At 43.5% G+C, this 14,611-nt stretch overlaps 1 protein-coding gene across 6 annotated transcripts in view; it reads left to right on the forward strand.

Annotated features, from left to right (window-relative positions):
* Positions 1-14,611, forward strand: part of LOC142209264 (uncharacterized) — a 50,011-nt gene that overhangs the window by 23,791 nt on the left and 11,609 nt on the right. For all 6 annotated transcript variants that reach the window (XM_075278194.1, XM_075278195.1, XM_075278199.1 and 3 more), the window contains one exon: positions 11,466-11,519. In XM_075278194.1, coding sequence (XP_075134295.1) covers positions 11,466-11,519 — 54 coding nt within the window. The remainder of the gene's footprint in view (positions 1-11,465; positions 11,520-14,611) is intronic.

The following is a 14,611-nucleotide window of genomic DNA, read 5'->3' on the forward strand; positions in this document are numbered from 1 at the left end:
TGTGTGGGGAGCACTAAGGAGCATTATACTATGGGGAGCACTAAGGAGTATTATACTGTGTGGGGAGCACTAAGGAGCATTATACTATGGGGAACACTAAGGAGCATTATACTATGGGGAGCACTAAGGAGCATTATACTCTGGGGAGCACTAAGGAGTATTATACTGTGTGGGGAGCACTAAGGAGCATTATACTATGGGGAGCACTAAGGAGTATTATACTGTGTGGGGAGCACTAAGGAGCATTATACTATGGGGATCACTAAGGAGTATTATACTGTGTGGGGAGCACTAAGGAGCATTATACTATGGGGAGCACTAAGGAGCATTATACTATGGGGATCACTAAGGAGTATTATACTGTGTGGGGAGCACTAAGGAGTATTATACTGTGTGGGGAGCACTAAGGAGCATTATACTATGGGGAGCACTAAGGAGTATTATACTGTGTGGGGAGCACTAAGGAGCATTATACTATGGGGATCACTAAGGAGTATTATACTGTGTGGGGAGCACTAAGGAGCATTATACTATGGGGAACACTAAGGAGCATTATACTATGGGGAGCACTAAGGAGCATTATACTCTGGGGAGCACTAAGGAGTATTATACTGTGTGGGGAGCACTAAGGAGCATTATACTATGGGGAGCACTAAGGAGTATTATACTGTGTGGGGAGCACTAAGGAGCATTATACTATGGGGATCACTAAGGAGTATTATACTGTGTGGGGAGCACTAAGGAGCATTATACTATGGGGAGCACTAAGGAGTATTATACTGTGTGGGGAGCACTAAGGAGCATTATACTGTGTGGGGAGCACTAAGGAGCATTATACTATGGGGAGCACTAAGGAGCATTATACTATGGGGAGCACTAAGGAGCATTATACTATGGGGAGCACTAAGGAGTATTATACTGTGTGGGGAGCACTAAGGAGCATTATACTATGGGGATCACTAAGGAGTATTATACTGTGTGGGGAGCACTAAGGAGCATTATACTATGGGGAGCACTAAGGAGCATTATACTATGGGGATCACTAAGGAGTATTATACTGTGTGGGGAGCACTAAGGAGCATTATACTATGGGGAGCACTAAGGAGTATTATACTGTGTGGGGAGCACTACGGAGCATTATACTATGGGGATCACTAAGGAGTATTATACTGTGTGGGGAGCACTAAGGAGCATTATACTATGGGGAACACTAAGGAGCATTATACTATGGGGAGCACTAAGGAGCATTATACTCTGGGGAGCACTAAGGAGTATTATACTGTGTGGGGAGCACTAAGGAGCATTATACTATGGGGAGCACTAAGGAGTATTATACTGTGTGGGGAGCACTAAGGAGCATTATACTATGGGGATCACTAAGGAGTATTATACTGTGTGGGGAGCACTAAGGAGCATTATACTATGGGGAGCACTAAGGAGCATTATACTATGGGGATCACTAAGGAGTATTATACTGTGTGGGGAGCACTAAGGAGCATTATACTATGGGGAGCACTAAGGAGCATTATACTATGGGGAGCACTAAGGAGCATTATACTATGGGGATCACTAAGGAGTATTATACTGTGTGGGGAGCACTAAGGAGTATTATACTATGGGAGCACTAAGGAGCATTATACTATGGGGAACACTAAGGAGCATTATACTATGGGGAGCACTAAGGAGCATTATACTATGGGGAGCACTAAGGAGTATTATACTGTGTGGGGAGCACTAAGGAGCATTATACTATGGGGAGCACTAAGGAGCATTATACTATGGGGAGCACTAAGGAGCATTATACTATGGGGATCACTAAGGAGTATTATACTCTGTGGGGAGCACTAATGTGGTATTATACTATGGCGAGCACTAAGGAGCATTATACTATGGGGACCACTAAGGTGCATTTTACTGTGTGGGGGCACTAATGTTAAATTATACTATGGGGAGCACTAAGGTGCATTACACTGTGTGGGGGCACTAATGTGACATTATACTATGGGGAGCAGTAAAGAGCATTATACTATGGGGAGCACTAAGGAGCATTATACTGTGTGGGACCACTAATGTGGTATTATATTATGGGGAGCACTAAGGAGTATTATACTATGGGGAGCACTAAGGAGTATTATACTGTGTGGGGGCACTAATGTGACATTATACTATGGGGAGCACTAAGGAGTATTATACTGTGTGAGGAGCACTAATGTGGTATTATATTATGGGGAGCACTAAGGAGCATGATACTATGGGGAGCACTAAGGAGTATTATACTGTGTGGGGGCACTAATGTGACATTATACTACGGGGAGCACTAAGGAGCATTATACTATGGGGAGCACTAAGTAGTATTATACTGTGTGTCGGCACTAATGTGGTATTATACTATGGGGAGCACTAAGGAGCATTATACTATGGGGAGCACTAAGGAGTATTATACTGTGTGGGGAGCACTAAGGAGCATTATACTATGGGGAGCACTAAGGAGTATTATACTGTGTGGGGAGCACTAAGGAGCATTATACTATGGGGAGCACTAAAGAGCATTATACTATGGGGATCACTAAGGAGCATTATACTATGGGGATCACTAAGGAGTATTATACTGTGTGTGGGCACTAATGTGGTATTATACTATGGGGAGCACTTAGGAGCATTATACTATGGGGAGCACTAAGGAGCGCTATACTATGGGGAGCACTAAGGATTATTATACTATGAAGAGCAATAAGGAGTATTATACTGTGTGGGGAGCACTAAGGAGCATTATACTATGAGGATCACTAAGGAGTATTATACTGTGTGGGGAGCACTAAGGAGCATTATACTATGGGGAGCACTAAAGAGCATTATACTATGGGGATCACTAAGGAGCATTATACTATGGGCAGCACTAAGGAGCATTATACTATGGAGAGCAATAAGGAGTATTATACTGTGTGGGGAGCACTAAGGAGCATTATACTATGGGGATCACTAAGGAGTATTATACTGTGTGGGGAGCACTAAGGAGCATTATATTATGGGGAGCACTAAAGAGCATTATACTATGGGGATCACTAAGGAGCATTATACTATGGGGATCACTAAGGAGTATTATACTGTGTGTGGGCACTAATGTGGTATTATACTATGGGGAGCACTAAGGAGCATTATACTATGGGGAGCACTAAGGAGCGTTATACTATGGGGAGCACTAAGGAGTATTATACTGTGTGGGGAGCACTAAGGAGCATTATACTATGGGGATCACTAAGGAGTATTATACTGTGTGGGGAGCACTAAGGAGCATTATACTATGGGGAGCACTAAGGGGCATTATACTTTGGGGAACACTAAAGAGCATTATAGTATGGGGATCACTAAGGAGTATTATACTGTGTGGGGAGCACTAAGGAGTATTATACTATGGGAGCACTAAGGAGCATTATACTATGGGGAACACTAAGGAGCATTATAATATGGGGAGCATTAAGGAGCATTATACTATGGGGAGCACTAAGGAGTATTATACTGTGTGGGGAGCACTAAGGAGCATTATACTATGGGGCGCACTAAGGAGCATTATGCTATGGGGACCACTAAGGTGCATTTTACTGTGTGGGGGCACTAATGTTAAATTATACTATGGGGAGCACTAAGGTGCATTATACTGTGTGGGGGCACTAATGTGACATTATATTATGGGGAGCACTAAAGAGCATTATACTGTGTGGGGAGCACTAAGGAGCATTATACTATGGGGAGCACTAAGGAGTATTATACTATGGGGAGCACTAAGGAGTATTATACTGTGTGGGGAGCACTAAGGAGCATTATACTATGGGGAGCACTAAGGAGCATTATACTATGGGGATCACTAAGGAGTATTATACTGTGTGGGGAGCACTAAGGAGCATTATACTATGGGGAGCACTAAGGAGCATTATACTATGGGGAGCACTAAGGAGCATTATACTATGGGGATCACTAAGGAGTATTATACTGTGTGGGGAGCACTAAGGAGTATTATACTATGGGAGCACTAAGGAGCTTTATACTATGGGGAACACTAAGGAGCATTATACTATGGGGAGCACTAAGGAGCATTATACTATGGGGAGCACTAAGGAGTATTAAACTGTGTGGGGAGCACTAAGGAGCATTATACTATGGGGAGCACTAAGGAGTATTATACTGTGTGGGGGCACTAATGTGACATTATACTATGGGGAGCACTAAGGAGTATTATACTGTGTGAGGAGCACTAATGTGGTATTATATTATGGGGAGCACTAAGGAGCATGATACTATGGGGAGCACTAAGGAGTATTATACTGTGTGGGGGCACTAATGTGACATTATACTACGGGGAGCACTAAGGAGCATTATACTATGGGGAGCACTAAGTAGTATTATACTGTGTGTCGGCACTAATGTGGTATTATACTATGGGGAGCACTAAGGAGCATTATACTATGGGGAGCACTAAGGAGTATTATACTGTGTGGGGAGCACTAAGGAGCATTATACTATGGGGAGCACTAAAGAGCATTATACTATGGGGATCACTAAGGAGCATTATACTATGGGGATCACTAAGGAGTATTATACTGTGTGTGGGCACTAATGTGGTATTATACTATGGGGAGCACTTAGGAGCATTATACTATGGGGAGCACTAAGGAGCGTTATACTATGGGGAGCACTAAGGATTATTATACTATGAAGAGCAATAAGGAGTATTATACTGTGTGGGGAGCACTAAGGAGCATTATACTATGAGGATCACTAAGGAGTATTATACTGTGTGGGGAGCACTAAGGAGCATTATACTATGGGGAGCACTAAAGAGCATTATACTATGGGGATCACTAAGGAGCATTATACTATGGGCAGCACTAAGGAGCATTATACTATGGAGAGTAATAAGGAGTATTATACTGTGTGGGGAGCACTAAGGAACATTATACTATGGGGATCACTAAGGAGTATTATACTGTGTGGGGAGCACTAAGGAGCATTATATTATGGGGAGCACTAAAGAGCATTATACTATGGGGATCACTAAGGAGCATTATACTATGGGGATCACTAAGGAGTATTATACTGTGTGTGGGCACTAATGTGGTATTATACTATGGGGAGCACTAAGGAGCATTATACTATGGGGAGCACTAAGGAGCGTTATACTATGGGGAGCACTAAGGAGTATTATACTGTGTGGGGAGCACTAAGGAGCATTATACTATGGGGATCACTAAGGAGTATTATACTGTGTGGGGAGCACTAAGGAGCATTATACTATGGGGAGCACTAAGGGGCATTATACTTTGGGGAACACTAAAGAGCATTATAGTATGGGGATCACTAAGGAGTATTATACTGTGTGGGGAGCACTAAGGAGTATTATACTATGGGAGCACTAAGGAGCATTATACTATGGGGAACACTAAGGAGCATTATAATATGGGGAGCATTAAGGAGCATTATACTATGGGGAGCACTAAGGAGTATTATACTGTGTGGGGAGCACTAAGGAGCATTATACTATGGGGCGCACTAAGGAGCATTATGCTATGGGGACCACTAAGGTGCATTTTACTGTGTGGGGGCACTAATGTTAAATTATACTATGGGGAGCACTAAGGTGCATTATACTGTGTGGGGGCACTAATGTGACATTATATTATGGGGAGCACTAAAGAGCATTATACTGTGTGGGGAGCACTAAGGAGCATTATACTATGGGGAGCACTAAGGAGTATTATACTATGGGGAGCACTAAGGAGTATTATACTGTGTGGGGAGCACTAAGGAGCATTATACTATGGGGAGCACTAAGGAGCATTATACTATGGGGATCACTAAGGAGTATTATACTGTGTGTGGGCACTTATGTGGTATTATACTATGGGGAAAACTAAGGAGCATTATACTATGGGGAGCACTAAGGAGCATTATACTCTGGGGAGCACTAAGGAGTATTATACTGTGTGGGGAGCACTAAGGAGCATTATACTATGGGGAGCACTAAGGAGTATTATACTGTGTGGGGAGCACTAAGGAGCATTATACTATGGGGATCACTAAGGAGTATTATACTGTGTGGGGAGCACTAAGGAGCATTATACTATGGGGAGCACTAAGGAGCATTATACTCTGGGGAGCACTAAGGAGTATTATACTGTGTGGGGAGCACTAAGGAGCATTATACTATGGGGAGCACTAAGGAGTATTATACTGTGTGGGGAGCACTAAGGAGCATTATACTATGGGGATCATTAAGGAGTATTATACTGTGTGGGGAGCACTAAGGAGCATTATACTATGGGGAGCACTAAGGAGCATTATACTATGGGGATCACTAAGGAGTATTATACTGTGTGGGGAGCACTAAGGAGCATTATACTATGGGGAGCACTAAGGAGCATTATACTATGGGGAGCACTAAGGAGCATTATACTATGGGGATCACTAAGGAGTATTATACTGTGTGGGGAGCACTAAGGAGTATTATACTATGGGAGCACTAAGGAGCATTATACTATGGGGAACACTAAGGAGCATTATACTATGGGGAGCACTAAGGAGCATTATACTATGGGGAGCACTAAGGAGTATTATACTGTGTGGGGAGCACTAAGGAGCATTATACTATGGGGAGCACTAAGGAGTATTATACTGTGTGGGGAGCACTAAGGAGCATTATACTATGGGGATCACTAAGGAGTATTATACTGTGTGGGGAGCACTAAGGAGCATTATACTATGGGGAACACTAAGGAGCATTATACTATGGGGAGCACTAAGGAGCATTATACTCTGGGGAGCACTAAGGAGTATTATACTGTGTGGGGAGCACTAAGGAGCATTATACTATGGGGAGCACTAAGGAGTATTATACTGTGTGGGGAGCACTAAGGAGCATTATACTATGGGGATCACTAAGGAGTATTATACTGTGTGGGGAGCACTAAGGAGCATTATACTATGGGGAGCACTAAGGAGCATTATACTATGGGGATCACTAAGGAGTATTATACTGTGTGGGGAGCACTAAGGAGCATTATACTATGGGGAGCACTAAGGAGCATTATACTATGGGGAGCACTAAGGAGCATTATACTATGGGGATCACTAAGGAGTATTATACTGTGTGGGGAGCACTAAGGAGTATTATACTATGGGAGCACTAAGGAGCTTTATACTATGGGGAACACTAAGGAGCATTATACTATGGGGAGCACTAAGGAGCATTATACTATGGGGAGCACTAAGGAGTATTATACTGTGTGGGGAGCACTAAGGAGCATTATACTATGGGGAGCACTAAGGAGTATTATACTGTGTGGGGAGCACTACGGAGCATTATACTATGGGGATCACTAAGGAGTATTATACTGTGTGGGGAGCACTAAGGAGCATTATACTATGGGGAACACTAAGGAGCATTATACTATGGGGAGCACTAAGGAGCATTATACTCTGGGGAGCACTAAGGAGTATTATACTGTGTGGGGAGCACTAAGGAGCATTATACTATGGGGAGCACTAAGGAGTATTATACTGTGTGGGGAGCACTAAGGAGCATTATACTATGGGGATCACTAAGGAGTATTATACTGTGTGGGGAGCACTAAGGAGCATTATACTATGGGGAGCACTAAGGAGCATTATACTATGGGGATCACTAAGGAGTATTATACTGTGTGGGGAGCACTAAGGAGCATTATACTATGGGGAGCACTAAGGAGCATTATACTATGGGGAGCACTAAGGAGCATTATACTATGGGGATCACTAAGGAGTATTATACTGTGTGGGGAGCACTAAGGAGTATTATACTATGGGAGCACTAAGGAGCATTATACTATGGGGAACACTAAGGAGCATTATACTATGGGGAGCACTAAGGAGCATTATACTATGGGGAGCACTAAGGAGTATTATACTGTGTGGGGAGCACTAAGGAGCATTATACTATGGGGAGCACTAAGGAGCATTATACTATGGGGAGCACTAAGGAGCATTATACTATGGGGATCACTAAGGAGTATTATACTCTGTGGGGAGCACTAATGTGGTATTATACTATGGCGAGCACTAAGGAGCATTATACTATGGGGACCACTAAGGTGCATTTTACTGTGTGGGGGCACTAATGTTAAATTATACTATGGGGAGCACTAAGGTGCATTACACTGTGTGGGGGCACTAATGTGACATTATACTATGGGGAGCAGTAAAGAGCATTATACTATGGGGAGCACTAAGGAGCATTATACTGTGTGGGGAGCACTAATGTGGTATTATATTATGGGGAGCACTAAGGAGTATTATACTATGGGGAGCCCTAAGGAGTATTATACTGTGTGGGGGCACTAATGTGACATTATACTATGGGGAGCACTAAGGAGTATTATACTGTGTGAGGAGCACTAATGTGGTATTATATTATGGGGAGCACTAAGGAGCATGATACTATGGGGAGCACTAAGGAGTATTATACTGTGTGGGGGCACTAATGTGACATTATACTACGGGGAGCACTAAGGAGCATTATACTATGGGGAGCACTAAGTAGTATTATACTGTGTGTCGGCACTAATGTGGTATTATACTATGGGGAGCACTAAGGAGCATTATACTATGGGGAGCACTAAGGAGTATTATACTGTGTGGGGAGCACTAAGGAGCATTATACTATGGGGAGCACTAAGGAGTATTATACTGTGTGGGGAGCACTAAGGAGCATTATACTATGGGGAGCACTAAAGAGCATTATACTATGGGGATCACTAAGGAGCATTATACTATGGGGATCACTAAGGAGTATTATACTGTGTGTGGGCACTAATGTGGTATTATACTATGGGGAGCACTTAGGAGCATTATACTATGGGGAGCACTAAGGAGCGTTATACTATGGGGAGCACTAAGGATTATTATACTATGAAGAGCAATAAGGAGTATTATACTGTGTGGGGAGCACTAAGGAGCATTATACTATGAGGATCACTAAGGAGTATTATACTGTGTGGGGAGCACTAAGGAGCATTATACTATGGGGAGCACTAAAGAGCATTATACTATGGGGATCACTAAGGAGCATTATACTATGGGCAGCACTAAGGAGCATTATACTATGGAGAGCAATAAGGAGTATTATACTGTGTGGGGAGCACTAAGGAGCATTATACTATGGGGATCACTAAGGAGTATTATACTGTGTGGGGAGCACTAAGGAGCATTATATTATGGGGAGCACTAAAGAGCATTATACTATGGGGATCACTAAGGAGCATTATACTATGGGGATCACTAAGGAGTATTATACTGTGTGTGGGCACTAATGTGGTATTATACTATGGGGAGCACTAAGGAGCATTATACTATGGGGAGCACTAAGGAGCGTTATACTATGGGGAGCACTAAGGAGTATTATACTGTGTGGGGAGCACTAAGGAGCATTATACTATGGGGATCACTAAGGAGTATTATGCTGTGTGGGGTGCACTAAGGAGCATTATACTATGGGGAGCACTAAGGAGTATTATACTGTGTGGGGAGCACTAATGGGGTATTATACTATGGGGAACACTAAGGAGCATTATACTATGAGGAGCACTAAGGAGCGTTATATTATGTGGAGCACTAAGGAGTATTATACTGTGTGGGGAGCACTAAGGAGCATTATACTATGGGGAGCACTAAGGAGCATTATACTATGGGGACCACTAAGGTGCTTTATACTGTGTGGGGGCACTAATGTGACATTATTCTATGGGGAGCACTAAGGAGCATTATACTATGGGGAGCACTAATGTGGCATTATACTATGAGGAGCACTAAGCAACTTTATATTGTGTGGGGGCACTGATGTGGCATTATACTATGGGGGGCACTAAGGGACATTATACTGTGTGGGGAGCACTAAGGGGCATTATACTACGGTATGGGAACTACTAAGGGGCATTATACTGTGTGGGGACACTGAGGAGATCTTTACTGTTTGTGGGGCATTAACGTTACTCTAGATAGGGGCACGAATGTGGTATTATACTGTGTGGGGGCATTGTAGTGGCAGTATACTACACTCACCGGCCACTTTATTAGGTACAGCATGCTAGTAACGGGTTGGACCCCCTTTTGCCTTCAGAACTGCCTCAATTCTTCGTGGCATAGATACAACAAGGTGCTGGAAGCATTCCTCAGAGATTTTGGTCCATATTGACATGATGGCATCACACAGTTGCAGTCGCAGATTTGTCGGCTGCACATCCATGATGCGAATCTCCCGTTCCACCACATCCCAAAGATGCTCCTCTATTGGATTGAGATCTGGTGACTGTGGAGGCCATTGGAGTACAGTGAACTCATTGTCATGTTCAAGAAACCAGTCTGAGATGATTCCAGCTTTATGACATGGCATTGCATTATCCTGCTGAAAGTAGCCATCAGATGTTGGGTACATTGTGGTCATAAAGGGATGGACATGGTCAGCAACAATACTCAGGTAGGCTTTGGCGTTGCAACGATGCTCAATTGGTACCAAGGGGCCCAAAGAGTGCCAAGAAAATATTCCCCACACCATGACACCACCCCCACCAGCCTGAACCGTTACCGATACAAGGCAGGATGGATCCATGCTTTCATGTTGTTGACGCCAAATTCTGACCCTACCATCCGAATGTCGCAGCAGAAATCGAGACTCATCAGACCAGGCAACGTTTTTCCAATCTTCAATTGTCCAATTTCGATGAGCTTGTGCAAATTGTAGCCTCAGTTTCCTGTTCTTAGCTGAAAGGAGTGGCACCCGGTGTGGTCTTCTGCTGCTGTAGCCCATCTGTAGCCTCAAAGTTGGACGTACTGTACGGCGTTCAGAGATGCTCTTCTGGCTACCTTGGTTGTAACGGGTGGCTATTTGAGTCACTGTTGCCTTTCTATCAGCTCGAACCAGTCTGGCCATTCTCCTCTGACCTCTGGCATCAACAACGCATTTCCGCCCACAGAACTGCCGCTCACTGGATGTTTTTTCTTTTTCGGACCATTCTCTGTAAACCCTAGAGATGGTTGTGCGTGAAAATCCCAGTAGATCAGCAGTTTCTGAAATACTCAGACCAGCCCTTCTGGCACCAACAACCATGCCACGTTCAAAGGCACTCAAATCACCTTTCTTCCCCATACTGATGCTCGGTTTGAACTGCAGGAGATTGTCTTGACCATGTCTACATGCCTAAATGTACTGAGTTGCCGCCATGTGATTGGCTGATTAGAAATTAAGTGTTAACGAGCAGTTGGACAGGTGTACCTAATAAAGTGGCCGGTGAGTGTATATCGGCGATACTAATGTGGCTCAATTTAGGAAGCGTGGCTCTCACACACAGATTGTGTTTCCTGGTCTGAACACGGACGTGACATGTTGTATTGTAATATTCAGCATGACATCTGTTATATGACGACTATTCATTCTATAACAGGCCACGATGCTACTCTTGAACCTACCCACCATGAGAATATGGCAGACATACAAGGTAAGTTTTAGTCTAGTTATATTCACATACATGTGTGCACGTCATCCGTGTGGTGATAATATGTGAAATCTGCAAGAACAAATAGTACGCCATTGTTTCTAACAATCCATGTGGATTATTTTTGGAGCATGTGAAGGGGGTTACAAAGACAACACATACAAGAGAGTTGGAGTATCATGGGATCTGATGTGTGACTGATACCTAATACCTATATAGTATATATATATATTTCCTGTATTTATAGCGTATCTTCCAATATGCGGGTTGGGGTGTCCCAGAGAACAGTGTGCGAGGCAATTTTTGTGAGAAACCACGCCCACTATGGCTATGACCATGCCCACTTTTGAGACATTGCGACTCCCTCTTTGCCCACTTTGGGTATGTAATATACCGTCCATGCTCCCTTTCCAGACATGGCTGGCACATAAGGTGCCCATGGACATGTTGGGTTTGATTTGGCTATGGCTTCGATCCCATCTGGAGACTGTGTCGTAGATTCTGCTGAAAATCGGTGGAGAGAAAAGTCCTGCACGGTGGACACTCAACAGCCCCCCCGCGGATCTCAATATACGCACTAAGGAGTATTATACTGTGTGGGGAGCAGTAATGTGGTATTATACTATGGGGAGCACTAAGGAGCATTATACTATGGGGAGCACTAATGTGGTATTATATTATGGGGAGCACTAAGGAGCATTATTCTATGGGGAGCACTAATGTGGTATTATATTATGGGGAGTACTAAGGAGCATTATACTATGGGGAGCACTAATGTGACATTATACTATGGGGAGCGCTAAGGAGCATTATACTATGGGGAGCACTAAGGAGTATTATACTGTGTGTGGGCACTAATGTGGTATTATATTATGGGGAGCACTAAGGAGCATTATACTATGGGGAGCACTAAGGAGCATTATACTATGGGGAGCACTAAGGAGTATTAGGCTGCATTCACATGGAGTAAACGCTGGCGTTTTTTGTGTGTTTTTTGCACATAGCGCCGCGTTTACGCCGCGTAGCGTCGCGTTAACGCCGCGTATACGCCGCGTTAACGCTGGGCAACGCCACCGCTAAATAGCGCGGCGTTAACGCGGCGTATACGCGGCGTTAACGCGACGCTACGCGGCGTAAACGCGGCGCTATGTGCAAAAAACACACAAAAAACGCCAGCGTTTACTCCATGTGAATGCAGCCTTATACTGTGTGGGGGCACTAACGTGACATTATACTATGGGGAGCATTAAGGAGCATTATACTATGGGGAGCACTAAGGAGTATTATACTGTGTGAGGAGCACTAATGTGACATTATACTATGGGGAGCACTAAGGAGCATTATACTATGGGGAGCACTAAGGAGCATTATACTATGGGGAGCACTAAGGAGTATTATACTATGGGGAGCACTAAGGAGTATTATACTGTGTGTGGGCACTAATGTGGTATTATACTATGGGGAGCACTAAGGAGCATTATACTATGGGGAGCACTAAGGAGTATTATACTGTGTGAGGAGCACTAATGTGACATTATACTATGGGGAGCACTAAGGAGCATTATACTATGGGGAGCACTAAGGAGCATTATACTATGGGGAGCACTAAGGAGTATTATACTATGGGGAGCACTAAGGAGTATTATACTGTGTGTGGGCACTAATGTGGTATTATACTATGGGGAGCACTAAGGAGCATTATACTATGGGGAGCACTAAGGAGTATTATACTGTGAGTGGGCACTAATGTGGTATTATACTATGGGGAGCACTAAGGAGCATTATACTATGGGGAGCACTAAGGAGTATTATACTGTGTGGGGGCACTAATGTGGTATTATACTATGGGGAGCACTAAGGAGCATTATACTTTGGGGAGCACTAAGGAGTATTGTACTGTGTGGGGGCACTAATGTGACATTATACTATGGGGAGTACTAAGGAGCATTATACTTTGGGGAGCACTAAGGAGCATTATACTATGTGGAGCACTAAGGAGTATTATACTGTGTGGGGAGCACTAATGTGGAATTATATTATGGGGATCACTAAGGAGCATTATGCTATGGGGAGCACTAAGGAGCATTATACTATGGGGATCACTAAGGAGTATTATACTGTGTGCGGAGCACTAAGGAGCATTATACTATGGGGAGCACTAAGGAGCATTATACTATGGGGAGCACTAAGGAACATTATACTATGGGGACCACTAAGGAGTATTATACTGTGTGTGGGCACTAATGTGGTATTATACTATAAGGAACACTAAGGAGCATTATACTATGGGGAGCACTAAGGAGCATTATACTATGGGGAGCACTAAGGAGTATTATACTGTGTGGGGAGCACTAAGGAGCATTATACTATGGGGATCACTAAGGAGTATTATACTGTGTTGGGAGCACTAATGTGGTATTATACTATGGGGAGCACTAAGGAGCATTATACTATTGGGCGCACTAAGGAGCATTATACTATGGGGATCACTAATGTGCATTATACTGTGTGGGGGCACTAATGTTAAATTATACTATGGGGAGCAACAAGGTGCATTATACTATGGGGAGCACTAATGTTAAATTTTACTATGGGGAGCACTAAGGTGCATTATACTGTGTGGGGGCACTAATGTGACATTATACTATTTGGAGCACTAAGGAGCATTATACTATGGGGAGCACTAAGGAGCATTATACTGTGTGGGGAGCACTAATGTGGTATTATATTATGGGGAGCACTAAGGAGCATTATACTATGGGGAGCACTAAGGAGTATTATACTGTGTGGGGGCACTAATGTGACATTATACTATGGGGAGCACTAAGGAGTATTATACTGTGTGGGGAGCACTAATGTGGTATTATATTATGGGGAGCACTAAGGAGCATGATACTATGGGGAGCACTAAGGAGTATTATACTGTGTGTCGGCACTAATGTGGTATTATACTATGGGGAGCACTAAGGAGCATTATACTATGGGGAGCACTAAGGAGTATTATACTGTGTGGGGGCACTAATGTGACATTATACTATGTGGAACACTAAGGGGCATTATACTATGGGGAGCACTAAGGAGTATTATACTGTGTG

The sequence above is a fragment of the Leptodactylus fuscus genome, chromosome 6 (assembly GCF_031893055.1).
Source record: "Leptodactylus fuscus isolate aLepFus1 chromosome 6, aLepFus1.hap2, whole genome shotgun sequence".
Lineage (NCBI taxonomy): Eukaryota > Metazoa > Chordata > Amphibia > Anura > Leptodactylidae > Leptodactylus > Leptodactylus fuscus.